This window comes from Maniola jurtina, chromosome 23 (assembly GCF_905333055.1).
Source record: "Maniola jurtina chromosome 23, ilManJurt1.1, whole genome shotgun sequence".
NCBI classification, from domain to species: domain Eukaryota; kingdom Metazoa; phylum Arthropoda; class Insecta; order Lepidoptera; family Nymphalidae; genus Maniola; species Maniola jurtina.
In genome coordinates this window covers 8316235-8330291 of record NC_060051.1, presented here as the reverse complement: position 1 = coordinate 8330291, position 14057 = coordinate 8316235, and the positions used below count along the sequence as shown (strand labels likewise).

The 14057-nt window shown below is 38.7% G+C and overlaps 1 protein-coding gene across 15 annotated transcripts in view; it reads left to right on the top strand.

Moving 5' to 3' along the window:
* Positions 1-1272: 1272 nt before the first annotated feature.
* LOC123877377 (calcium-dependent secretion activator) overlaps positions 1273-14057 on the top strand; it is a 56465-nt gene continuing 43680 nt past the window's right edge. For all 15 annotated transcript variants that reach the window (XM_045924099.1, XM_045924088.1, XM_045924098.1 and 12 more), the window contains exons 1-4: positions 1273-1432; positions 9129-9208; positions 11532-11618; positions 12514-12607. In XM_045924099.1, the coding sequence (XP_045780055.1) occupies positions 9139-9208; positions 11532-11618; positions 12514-12607 (251 nt within the window). In that variant the 5' untranslated portion in view covers positions 1273-1432; positions 9129-9138. The remainder of the gene's footprint in view (positions 1433-9128; positions 9209-11531; positions 11619-12513; positions 12608-14057) is intronic.

Genomic DNA, 14057 nt, shown 5'->3' with positions numbered 1-14057 from the left:
TGACTATTTATTCGTTTGGCGCGGACTATACCTACCTGGAAGCTGGAAAGTACTGTTAAGAATTCTATGCACACGTATATAGCGCCGCCATTTTTTAGCTATGGCAACACTGCTTTCCAACTGGCAATACTGAAACCGGAAGCGCGGGTTAATACAAAAACTGTGACCTCGATTCCTAAACATTACCCCGTTTCCACAATGTCACCCGGCATGTGGGCAGAACGTTGATATGAATGGCCAAAGATATACACTTTCCTATGGGTGTATGGATGCTTAGTTGAAAATTACGTTTTACCAAAATTGATAGGTTGATAGAGTAGGAAAGTTGAAAGATCAAAATGAAATACTCTTTCTGTATTAGCGTCCTGATAAATGACCTCATTTCTATTGAATAGAAGCATTTTAATTTACACTTTAAAAAATTTACATTTTTTTTACCTGTTATCTCCCTAAGCCACCATGATCCAAACTTCATAATCGCTGATCGTTCCTCCCTGTGTTGGGGTCAATACACATAGAAAATTTCAGCTTTTATAAAACAACGAAGGTCTGGCCCTCGCTGACTCTTAGTCCAACAACTATGAGGCTACCGACTTGAGATCGTCTCTGCACACAAAGGCGAACCAAATGCTATTGAAACCATCTCCACGTTCATCATCAAATTCAAAAAAATAATTCAATCAGACTTTTACAAGTACTTTTTAACCTCCGACCCAAAAAGAGGGGTGTTATAAGTTTGACGTGTGTATCTGTGTATCTGTCTGTGGCATCGTAGCTCCTAAACTAACGAACTTAATTTAGTTTTTTTTTTTTGTTTGAAAGGTGGCTTGATTGAGAGTGTTCTTAGCTACAATCCAAGAAAATCGGTTTAGCCGTTTGAAAGTTATCAGCTCTTTTCTAGTTACTGTAACCTTCACTTGTCGGGATGTTATAAATTTTTAATTTACACTTGTGAATCGTCAAGAGCATCCACTGGTTAGGAATACCTTACCTAAGCTAAGTCTGGCACGCTCTAGGTGGCAAAATCCTGGCAAGAAGATATCCTAGAAAGCCCAAAGTTGTACTGGGCCTCACCCGGCTCCTTAGGGCCCATGCCTCGAGGTCCGTGATCCAGGCTTGGTTGTTCTGGCCAATCGGAGAAGTCCCGCACATCATTAAGTACCTATCTCTTGTGTGCTTATCTCGGGTGTGGTATATCAATGGCGTACAGCCTTCATTCCTTATCATACGGCACTATCGACCCGCCGCGGCGCAGCGCGCATGCGCGGAATATATGCGGACAGTATGACGTTTGCCTGGAACCCAGTACCACGGGTGCCGCGACCCTGTAAATAGAACATTATTTGAATATTTTCAAAAATCGAACACTTCCCCCAAGCCATTTTGCTATGAACGCTAAAAGTGTTTGAGCTCCGAAGCGAACGAAGCAGAGGTAAGTTAAAAGAAAACGTTTTTCCGTTCAGCGATAGGGCATTGTTATTTTTTTTTTTATAAATAAGAAAGTTAAGCCTATTAAGGCTTATGTAAGTTATCTTTGTCCTTATATAAGAAGAATAGAGAATAGATGTGTGTGTGAAAAAAAAACTTAGCCATAGGAATGCCATGTCGACGAAAAACGGATTATTTGTATGGCAACGAAGCTTTTTTCGATTGTTTTAGATAATAATCCAAGTCTAGGTGTAGATAAGTGCTTATAAAACTTAGCTATAAGCTATAAGTACCCATATACGAGTATATACTTGATATATCTACGAAAAACATGTTAATTTTATTACGATATTAAGTCTACTTTTGATTGTTTTAGAGAAGAACTCATATCTAAGTTTTTAATGCTTATAATTAAGTAGATATTAGAGCTTAGGTATGTCTGTATGTATTATGAGAGCTGAAAAAGGCTAAAATTAGAATGAGTTCGTAGATAATAATAAATGATGGTAGACGTATTACGTCATGGTAATATTTCAGTGGATATGTTTTACCTACTTACATAATATTATGATATGGTTCCAAAAGAATTTTTAGATTTTCCATTACACAATTAATTTAAACAATGCGTTAAAAATTTAAAACACACTTATTAAGTCGAGGTTATTATACAATACTTATTTAATTGAGGAATTTCTAAGTGCAACGGACTGACAACAAGATGATTATAATAAATAAATAAATAATGTAAAAATATTTTTTACCCAAATAAACTTTTACAAGTACTTAGGTACCTACTTTTTTCAAAAGTAGGAATGCCTTTCCTAGCGAGAAAAACGCAAGAAAATCGGCGGTTGCTCATTTTAAAGGTTTGATGTAGTTATATTGGTACACATTATATTGGAACTTTTCATGATTTGAAAAGAGCAACTGTCGAATTTCTCGTCGACTCTTCTCAGTAGAACCTGCATTCCGAATCAATGGTAGAGTCACAGACGAAGCATTAGTTGTCCTAGGTACAAAAAATTACCTGTATTAGACTCCGTCTATATAAAAAGTTTAAAAAGAAAAGCTGATTCTTCGAAAACTCAGGCAAGGTCGTCTATTCTTATGTCGAAAGGGTGCTTAAGGTAAATCTCTTGAGATATGAATTTTGAATACACGTGGGCGGGCGTAGGTTATATAATTATTATAAAGGTTATTTTATAATTTCAAAACTTTCTCTGGTTTGGTCTGGTGGGAGGCTTCGGTCGTGCGTGGCTAGTTACTCACTACCCTTCTGGCAAAGCCATGTCGCTCAACGATTTAGCGTTTTGGTCCGATGCCGTGTAGAAACTCAAGGGTATGGTTTTATTTAAGAACTGCCATACCCCTTGCAGGTTAACCCGCTTTCATCTTAGACTGCATCATCACTTACCACCAATTTTAGACTTGCCTTCACAGAAATTTAAGAAATCTACCTATTAGAACTAACTATGCTCCCGAAAAAAGCATATTACACAATTGAAGATTATGTAAATGATAAAAGAGCGTGGATTTGACCTGCAGCTCGCTCCAGCAATGCGCGGGACTGCAATTACTTCGGCAATTGTACTTACATATTAAACCTTTGAAAAGAGCAACCGCCGAGTTTCTTGCTGGTTCTTCTCGGTCGGAAAGGCATTCCGGACCAGTCGTAGATGCATTTGACGATTCAAAAGTACTTGTAAAAGTTTATTTGAAATAAAAAAAATAGAATAGAATAAAAAATATTTTTATTCTATTCTACTCCTTCAGTAGGTTGATTCTGCTTACTGAATGATACCCACGGAGCTGATTTGACATTGGTTGACTCTACATTGCTGCTTCACTGAGTGATATCAAAATAATTTTTCGTAGAGAACCTTCAATGGATTAAAAATAAATGTGAAATGAGCTCGGTGGCTAATATTCAGTGTAATAGGCACTGAGTTAGCGCCTGGGTGAGATTGCAGTCAAGGACTAATTACATGTCATGGCTGAAAAAACAAAATTCTAACAAACAAAAGCAAGTGTGCCCTTTCATAGTCATAAGTAGATTAGTCAAATGCGATTATGTGTAAGTACAGAATATACCTAACAGCTACTTGCGACTCCACATGGGAATGTAAACTGTCCGTCTGTCGTGTCTGTCAAGAAAACCTATAGGGTTCTTCCCGTTGACCTGAATCATGAAATTTGGCAGGTAGGTAGATCTTATAGCACAAGTAAAGGGATTATCGTGGTTATATCACAACAAAAAAAATTAAAATGTGTTCATGAACAAATAAATTAGTATTTTCTATTTTCAAAGTAAGGTAATTATACCAAGTGGGGTATCATATGAAAGAGCTCTACCTGTATGTACATTCTAAAACAGATTTTTATTTATTTTATGCAGAATAGTTTTTGATTTATCGTGAAATATGTCGAAATAAACTCGAGTACGGAACTCGCACTTGCCAGTTTTTCCAGTATAAAATCGATTTCCGGGAGGCAAGTTAGGCCGAACAAATGATGTCCGCAAATTCGTTCGTGTGGGAAATTAGATTTTCCGGCACCAGAAGCCTATGCAAGCTGCACAATGGAAGCTATTTCAGTACCAAATGTCAAAATCGGTTTAACAGATGAGCCGTGAAAAGCTAGCATTCAGACAGACACACTTTGGCATTCATAATAATATAATACTTCGATTAAGTATGGAAGGAAGCAAGGATATCTTTCATAATTCACACCTATTGCCTATCCTATTTTTTTTTCTCTCGTCTGGCTTTACAAAGATCAGCCACTGTCAAGTTTGTAGTTATTTGTAACAAGTTAGTTAAACTATACAAGTATGAACCCCTTCTGTACCGGCGCTCGCCGACATACGCACGGCACCCCCTTAGAGCGCTTTCCAGTCAGTTTAAAAAAAAAAACACTCCAAAAAGGCAAAGCACGCCCGCCAGCTAACACCAACACAGACGAAGTCCCTAACCTATTAGTAGGTATTTTAATTTTAGGATTCCGTACCCAAAGGATAAAAACGGAGCCCTATTAAGAGGGGTCTCTCCGTCACTCGCTCCATACAAACGTAGTTCCAATTTCATTTGAATATTAAGCAACCAAAGTCCATGAAATTTTGCAGACATATTCTAGAAACTAATATCTACTAGTAATCTAGTAAATCTAGTATTAATAGTAATAGTAAAATACCGAAAACAACGATTTATAAAATAGATTGTAAGCTGTGACTTAAACAAACTACACTTTTTGGGTTTTCTTTCACGGTTTATGTTCTAAGCTTGGAAAAGAAATATATTTTCATATATCCAAACTATGTACGGAACCCTAAAAGAGCGAGGCGTGACTCGCACTTGACGGTTTTTCCCATTATGAAGGAAGGCGCAGTACGAAAAGACACTTCACATTTTCAGACCTATACATTTTCAGAATTGTGTGGTTATAACCTTATCTTGTAAATTGACAAACTCAACGGGTATGGTACACGTTGTGACTCCGATAACGACTAATTAGATCGTGTGTCAAGGCTCAATAGGCAGTCAGTTTGAAGGAGATTTCGTTAACAGGGCTCTCTCCGTCACTTACTCCATACAATCGTAGTCCCAATTTCATTTGAATATTAAGCAACCAAAGTCCATGGTCCAGACATATTCTAGAAACTAATATCTGGTGCCTGTGGTGTTTTAGATTTTTCTAAAAATATGTAGTTTTAAAATTACAGGGGCTCAAATATTTGTATGTGAATTTTTAAGACCGCGTAACTTTGAAACCGAATATTTTAACGGAAATCTGGAAAACCACAGGCATAGATATTAGTTCCTGAAACGTTTCTACAAAATTCCATTGAGTATGATTGGTTAGTATTCCAATGAGAGACGAACTACGTTTGTATGGAGCGAGTGACGGAGAGACCTCTCTCGGGTGTAGCTACAACATAGTACGTACTGAAGCATCTTTTTACCCGACTGCGGCAAATCCCAAAGGATGGTTTATGATTTAAGCAGTCTATGTATGTTTGTATCCAGATTCTGTGTGTTCCACCGTAGCGCCTTTACTACTGGGCCGATTTCGATTAATGAAGTATCAATTGATTCGTTGTAAAGGTCCGGGTGACATAGGCTATATTTTACACGAAAAAATTGACCTAGCGAAGGTTACCTACATCAAAAAAAGTGGGGGTCTCCAAAAATATTTTTTTTGCTATTGTATCGAGTGGGGTGTCAAAATATGAAAGAGAAGAAAATTCTGAATTCATGAGTATAAATGTACAACAATTACATTAAAATACACCAAGCGACAAACACAATTTTACTCTAATATTTCAGTGTTTATTAAGACGGGGCGCCAGCCAGGTAACCTCCCAGTGTGCCTGGATGCTGCTGGTCCCTTTTGGATGCGTCCAAGGGGAAGAGCAGTGTTCGGGCCGGTGCGCCCCGGTAACATGGCTAATAATTTCTCTTCGGAGATATTGTTGGCTATGGCTAATGACCTGGCAGGGGGGGAGGTTTCTCCGCGTGTCCCTCTGACTAGCAGAGGGCACAGTGGATGAAGCGGAGGATGGGACGCGGGCGACGTGCGCGTCCCAAGGTCGGGGGACGCACTTCGTTGGTGCGTCCCGGAGGTGCGTCGATGGGGACCGAGCAGGTCCCCGGTGGAGGGTCTGCCTTAGCAGACGTCGCTGACTGGGTCGCGGTTGTTTGCTTCGGCCGTTCCCGTGACCCAGTCGCCAGGCGACGCGCAGTAGCGCCGCTGGGGTTTAGTGGGTATTCCGGTCGCCTCTCGGCCGGCGAGTCCCACATACCCTCCCTCCGGGGGGGATGCGTAAATGCATTCCCCAGCGTCAACAAAAAAAAAAAAAAAGTGTTTATTAAGACGATCGCAGTCGGGTTTTAGTTTTAAAATTTTTGCAGAGAAAGGCCAATGATATAATATATCTTTTGTCTAGATAGACAAATGTACATCCATATCCATACTAATATTACAAACTAGTTTATGTCCGCGACTTCGTCCACATGGCCCACACAATTTTCAAACCCCCTTGAGTCTCTCTTACACTTCCGCATAGAACAAATGTATTCCCAAGTAGGTACTTATAGTTACCAAAGTGCGATACTTAGGGCCTTGCACCTTTTCCTGGATTTTCCCACTATCATGGGAGTTTCCCCTCCTGTAATTAATTTCTTGACTTAATTACGCCTCACCTACCCTGTGCAAACATGATAACAATAACAATTAATGGCTTCGAGGGGTAACTGTTAAGCCTGCTCTTCACTAACGTCCTAATCGCAGTCAACGCCCTACGGGGTGTGGCGATGCACCCTATAGGTTTTCTTGACAGACACGACAGACGGACAGATGGACAGACGAACAAACAGACAGACAGACAACAAAGTGAATAAGGGTTCTGTTTTTCCTTTTGAAGTACGGATCCCTAAAAACCTTCGTAAGAAGATTGAAGAAGTTTTTTTAATTAGATTATTTGAAATACGTACGACACGATACTGAGACAAAGAGAGAAAGCACATAAAATTGCGAGAGTATTAAGGATTCCATTTTCCATCTTACCAGAGGTATATAATATTATGTAGAGTTATGTATGTAATTTGGAGGCTCATTGCATTCAATGATGCCACATACGCCACCCGACCTCATATATTATTCATACGGCTGCAGTCAACCGAGTTATTGCGATTGGAATTCGCCGTTTTTAGGGTTCTGTAGTCAAAGGGTAAAAATAGAGCTTTATTAATATTACTCGACTGTTTGATTATCTGTCTATCCGCGGCTCACAAGTCTCTAGCTCGTAGACGAAATTCATTTTAACGAGTTTTTTAACCGACTTCAAAAAAAGGAGGTGGTTCTCAATTCATCGGAATCTTTTTTTATTTTATTTTTATTTTTTATGTATGTTCCCCGATTACTCAAAGACCCCTGGACTGATTTGGATATTATGTTTTTGTTTGAAAGGGTATACTATACTGTGCAGGTGGTCCCATATTTTGGTGAAGATCTGATGAATATCTTCGGAGATGGAGAACAGAACTCCTCAATGGATAAGAGCAAATTGCTCGCAATCAGTGTAATAGCTTAGTGAACAGTAGGGTTTTAACTGGGCATAGCATATTATAGTACAGTGGGGCCACTAAAAATTGTGAAATAAAAAAAATTCAAAAGAAAATAAAACCCACTTCAAAAACCACAAACACTAAAAAGTAAAAAATTATTTTAGTTTAGCTACACGTGTAATGTACCATGAAGTCGAGCGAGCTTCACACTTGGATTTCTAATTTTGTTTTATTATGCTCGCTCGACTTCATACCTACCTAGGTATTTTATACCGTAAATAAATGCTAAACACAGTAGAAATAAATGCAATATGTAAGTAATAAATACAATAAATAATATCGCAAATAGGTAGACTTTTAAATCCAGGTAAAAGCTTGCACAATTATTTGCTGCCGGCACGCTAATACAGAATACATAATATGTACTAATAAAACCCGCTCTACACTTGCACCGCGAAAGCCACGAATGCCACGAAACAACATGACTTTGTGAATGGCTTTACGTCTTTGCGCTACCCGTCCGATTTCGGTTTAGTTATATGCAACAAAAGTACTGCGAACTTAACTGGAATAATTTTAATTTAATTTAATTTATAAATCTTTATTCCACACAAATAAAAGATTTCACAGAAGAAACTGCAACTAAGTTTAGAAATATATATCTGAAACAGCGACCTTGTTGCTTATGGCTTAGCCAACAAAATATGATGTTCGCAAATTCGTCCAGGTGGGAAATCTTTGATTTTACGCGGCAAAAAGCAGTCTATACAAGCTGCACGATGGAAACTATATCTATACTAAATATCTTCAAAACTGGTTTAACAGAAAAGCAAGAATTCAGACAGACACACTTTCTCATCTAAATATGTATATGAAAGAAAAAGGCGACTGACTGATCTATCAACGCACAGCACAGACTATTGTACGGATCGGGCTGTTTGGCACGCAAATAGCTATTATGACGTAGACATCCGCTAAGAAAGGATTTTGATAATTCAACCCCTAAGGGGGTAAAATAGGGGTTAGAAATTAGTATAGCCCACGCGGACGATTTCGAGGGGATACGCTAGTTATGAATATGATTTCTATAGCCGCGAGTGTAGAGCGGGCTTAACGTATAGTTTCAAAGAGGTCGTGTTAACATATTTACGAGCTTTGTCTTGAATAAAAACGAGACCCTTGTTCCGAACTTCAGGTGAAGTACTTACATTTTATAAATCCTTTTGACTCAAACGTCATTATTTTAATTTTTAGGGTTCCGTATAACAACGGACAGTGGAAGCTTAGTAATAGGGTCCCGTTGGCACTCTTACGGAACCTTAAAAACGTGGATGAAAGTCCGTGTTAAAGCATGAAGAAAAAGGAATATGTTACAGGAGAAGCTGGAAGAAAGGAATATATTATCATAGACTATTTTGCCCGCGATTTCATCCGAGTGGATTTAGATTTTGAAAAATCCCGTGGGAACTCTGATTTTCCGAGATAAAAAGTAGCCTATGTCCGTCTCCGGGATGTAAGCTAACTCTGTACCCACCAAAATCGGTTGAACTGTTGGACCGTGACAAGCTAGCGGACAGACACAATTTCGCATTCATTATATTAGTATGGATATGGGATAAAAACAAGTTATTGTTACAGAGGCGGCAACATGATAGATCCGAGCTCATCCGAAGAAGACAGTGAGGATGAACACAAGAAACAACCTTCGAAACTACCAGGTATTGTCTCTGACCTCTTAAGTATACTTACAGTTTCAGTTTCGGTTCACAGTGGGTATAGGTATCCATCAGAATTAGCCATGTCAACCCTATCCTAGCCCCAATGACTCACGCTGATATGAATCCCCCTATGATAGTGCGACAAAAACAAAGGCCCATTGTCTGGCAGAGATATGAAGGGAAAAACGATTGAAAACGTCTATCCCTGCGCAAAGAATTCTACTCGTCTATAAACGCTGGCTTACATTATTCTAGCGGCTAGATCCAGTAACTTCTTTAACTGATATAATAATGATGATGCCCGCAACTTCATATGCGTTGATTTGGGCTTTCAAGAGGGGTCTCTCTGTCACTCGCTCCATACAAACGTAGTTCCAATTTAATTTGAATATTAAGCAACCAAAGTCCATGAAATTTTGCAGACATAGTGTAGAAACTAATATCTATGCCTGTGGTTTTCCAGATTTCTGTTAAAATATTCGGTTTCAAAGTTACGCGGTCTTAAAAATTGGTTATCTGTAAAGTCGGTTTACTGACGATAGTTGAACGTGACAACAAAGGCTTGTGCTTCTTTGTCGCTCGTTCCGCGCTCTCGCTTGCACTTCAAGCCTTACATGGAACGCCTCAGAGCGAGGTAACGCCGCATGAGTCATGTTTTTTCGTGCGTACAGCCGGCTCTATCGAATTATAAGACGTTGTCACGTCAAAATTCACATACAAATCTTTGAGCTCCTGTAATTTTGAAAATACATATTTTTAGAAAAATCTAATACACCTCAGGCATTATTAGTTTCTAGAATATGTCTGCAAAATTTCATGGAATACTGTCCTCTTCTGGGGTGCAAGTGTTACCTTTGTGGTCTGTCCTTGTACAAGGACACACACAGTTGCATAGTTGTATCATTTGTATTCAGAAAGTATATCACTTACTTTATTTCATTACTGAACACTTTTTGATTGTAATCACTCAGTCTAACGATTGACATAATTTTTAACCCCCGACCCAAAAAAAGGGGTGTTATAAGTTTGACGTGTGTATCTGTGTGTCTGTGTATCTGTGTATCTGTGTATCTGTCTGTGGCATCGTAGCGCCTAAACGAATGAACCGATTTTAATTTAGTTTTTTTTTGTTTGAAAGGTGGCTTGATCGAGAGTGTTCTTAGCTACCTATAATCTAAAAAAATTGGTTCAGCCGTTTAAGAGTTATCAGCTCTTTTCTAGTTTTCGTATAGAGATTTTTATGTCGGGGGTTTTTGAAATTTTAAGTTATACATAAATAGGTAGGTAGATATAGATAGGTACCTAGGTATTTAGAGTAAAATTATATCGTTAGCCGCGAAACGAGGCAATTTGGAAGCCAACTGGGTTCAATGTCCTTGATGATGTTTAAAGTGACTGTAACAGTTACTTTTGAAGTCGATTCATTATTTTTAAGCTTCATTTTGTAGTCGGTTAATAGTCTTGTTTTTCCGCGTATCGCAGCTAAGAATCTAATCTTCCCAATAGAGTATAGACTAAAGTACAGCCACAGCATGTATTAAAGATGTATAGGAACCATTTAGTAGATTGTGTGACATGTACGCTGGCACGCTTCCAAATCAGTAGCAAAAATCTTTGCTGAAAGAATGTAATGATGGGAAAGAATACTTAGGTTATAGGTATACCTATAAAAGGTAGGTTTAAGTCGTAGGCAGGTTCTTCGTTGAAATAATAGAGGTGCACGATGTTTTGTTCAGAATAGGCTTTTTAAACAAAACTTTCGTCAGCCAAAAAACGGTTATTTCGAATCTCATATCACAGAACAGTGCCGTTTACAAGTGTAAATTAAAAATTTATAACACCCCCTACAAGTGAAGGTTACAGTAACTAGAAAATAGCTGATAACTTTCAAACGGCTGAACCGATTTTCTTGGATTATAGCTAAAAACACTCTCGATCAAGCCACCTTTCAAACAAAAAAAACTAAATTAAAATCGGTTCATTCGTTTAGGCGCTACGATGCCACAACCAGATACACAGATACACAGATACACACGTCAAACTTATAACACCCCTCTTTTTGGGTCGGGGGTTAAAAAGAGGTGGAAGCGACGAGCCTGCCCGCGAAATTCAAATTTAATTTGGTTTTTCACTTTGTAAACTAATACGACAACGTAGGCTTATTATATTTTAATTGCGACAATGGCAGTATCATCCTCACAGGTTTATATAAAAATCTTTACTTGAAAGGGCCCAGTTTAAGAAATTAATTCTAGTATCGACTAATTTGTGAGAATAGTCGATACTAGAATTAATTTCGTAATAACATTATGTTTGTCTACAGTTGTCCCTCCGGGCGGGCTTGCTGGAGGCCGGCCCTCAGTCAGAGGGAAGCCTGAACTACCCAGGGGCTCCACGGCTGGACTTGCCGGTAAATTAAAAAAAACAAATATTTAAGTGTTTTGCGGAAGCCATCTTGTGAATCTTATGACATTTCAAGACTACCCTCAGTTTGAAAAAGAAATTCTACTGAGATAAGCCGTCAAGAAACTTAACAATTCAAAAGGCAATGTTCAATAGGCTATATTAACGTAAAAAACCATGTGGGCAGCTGAATTTTAGCGAATTGCCTTCCATGAAATATTGTCAATTACTCAACTAAGCCCGCACTGCGAAATTTCTCATTTTTCAACAGAATTGTATGGAAATATATGGAACAAAATGTTGAATCATAAAAAATACGCACGCATTTTTTTTTATTCCATTTCAAGATGGGCTATCTTCTGGCCCTTAACTGCGATCTCACTTAGTGGTAAGTGAGACAGCAGTTAAGGTCTATCTGGGATGGGTTAGTTGGACTACCTCGTCCGTCTCCGGGATGTGAACTGACTCATCAAAATCGGTTAAACTATTCTACCGTGAACAACTAGCAGACAGACAAACAGACAGACACACTTTCGCATCAATAATATTAGTATAGTATGGAAGTAAGGATTTTAATCATGATCAACCCATTTCCGCCCCACTACTGAGTACAGGTCTCCTCTCAGAATGAGAAGGGTTTAGGCCATAGTCCGCCACGCTGGGCCAATGCGGATTGGCAGACTTCACACACCTTTGAGAACATGGAGAACTCTCAGGCATGAAGGTTTCCTCACGATGTTTTCCTTCACTTCCTGATATTTTAATTGCTTAAAATGCACATAACTGAAAAGTTAGTGGTGCGTGCCCGGGATCGAACCCCCGACCTCCGATTAGTTACCTAGACTAGTTCTAACCACTAGGCTATCACAGCTTAAGGATTTTAATAATTTGCACTAAAACAGGCGCGAGTCCACTAACGACCGCGCCGCTCGCCGCGCCGCTTCACCCGGCCACGAGGCAGCGCGAGGCAGCTGCGCTCGCCCCCCCTCAGCATGCGTGAGTATATTCCTCTACTACAGGCATAACGCATAACTGAGCAGGTTCTTGTGGTAGAGAAGCGGTGGCAGAGGGTGTGATTAGGGTTGCCAGATGCCCCGTATCTTACGGGTTACCCCTTATTTCAGGGCATAATACAGAAACCTATAATTAAGAAAATAAAATACGGGGTAAATAAAGCTCCCGTATTTTTTTACAAATTCAGCCGGAGCTGGCTGGCGAAACCAAAATGTAACGTTTTGTCCAGTAGAAAGAATATTTTCATTGTGGTAATGCGTGGAGTCGTGAACCAATAGCAGAAACCGATTCAATATTAAACGGAATTAAAATTTAAATGTAATTTTATGTTAACATGCAATAAATTTTATACATTTGTTTCTTCAAACAATACTTAAGAATTAAAAAAAAATATGTTATAACACTGTCTCCCGTAAAAAAAAATCTAAACCCCGTATTTTTGACGCTGGTAACCCGTAAATCAAGAAGTGGCAGGTGGCAACCCTAGGTATGATGACGTAATGCGAAAGCTCAGAGATGGAACTTGTGACAACTGTCACCCCTCCACTATCGCAGAAACCTACTAGTTATACACTATAGTAACTGTACTGTGGAAAACTTTCGGATCATGTTTTACATTGAAAGCCACAGAATTCAAAATAGCCTAATAGAAGTGGTATTCATACTGTCATTAGCACCGGGATATCTTTGATTTAAAAATGGATGCCATTAAGAATCACACTAATAAAAGCGAAAGTTAGTATGTGTGTGTATTTTTGTTACTCTTTCACGCAAAGAGTACTGGACGGATTTGGTTGAAAGGAATGAAGATAGATTATACCCTAGAATCTTTTTATCCCGGAAAATCAAAGAAAGAAAATAGATTTCATTTCCGCAATCAGCACAACGATAACCTTCACAAATTTCGAAAATTTATCCAAAGTAATGAAATCTCACTACAAAAGTAATATTTCGCTCATTATCACTAAACCAGGGCTACCATTTTGCATATAGATTTTTCAGTAAAGTAGACCCCCATTCAAAAATTCCTCTCCAGCGAAGCCGGGGAGGCCAAAAATTTAATTTTGTAAAAATGCCATTAGCATCCAAAGCAACTCAAATTAAACTTTACAGTTTAAGACGGTCCTCTTGGCACGATGAAAAAGTTGAAGACCACTTGCGTAATTTGTATCTGAGAACATGAATTTACCAAACTTGGTTCGAACTTTGTAGAAAACCAAATTAAGTACCAGTCGCTGAAAATCGCTGATTCTTTCTTGTTAGTAGTAAGTTTAAAATAAATCTCAAGTAAATAAAATTGAGCCACTTGCAAAAATGGAGTAGGTTCTCGATTCGGACATTCGGCATTCGAACTATACTATTTAACCAAGCTCCACAGTCTAGATAAAGCTCTTAAGATTAACAACGATAAAGAAAGTCCCCTTATCTGTAT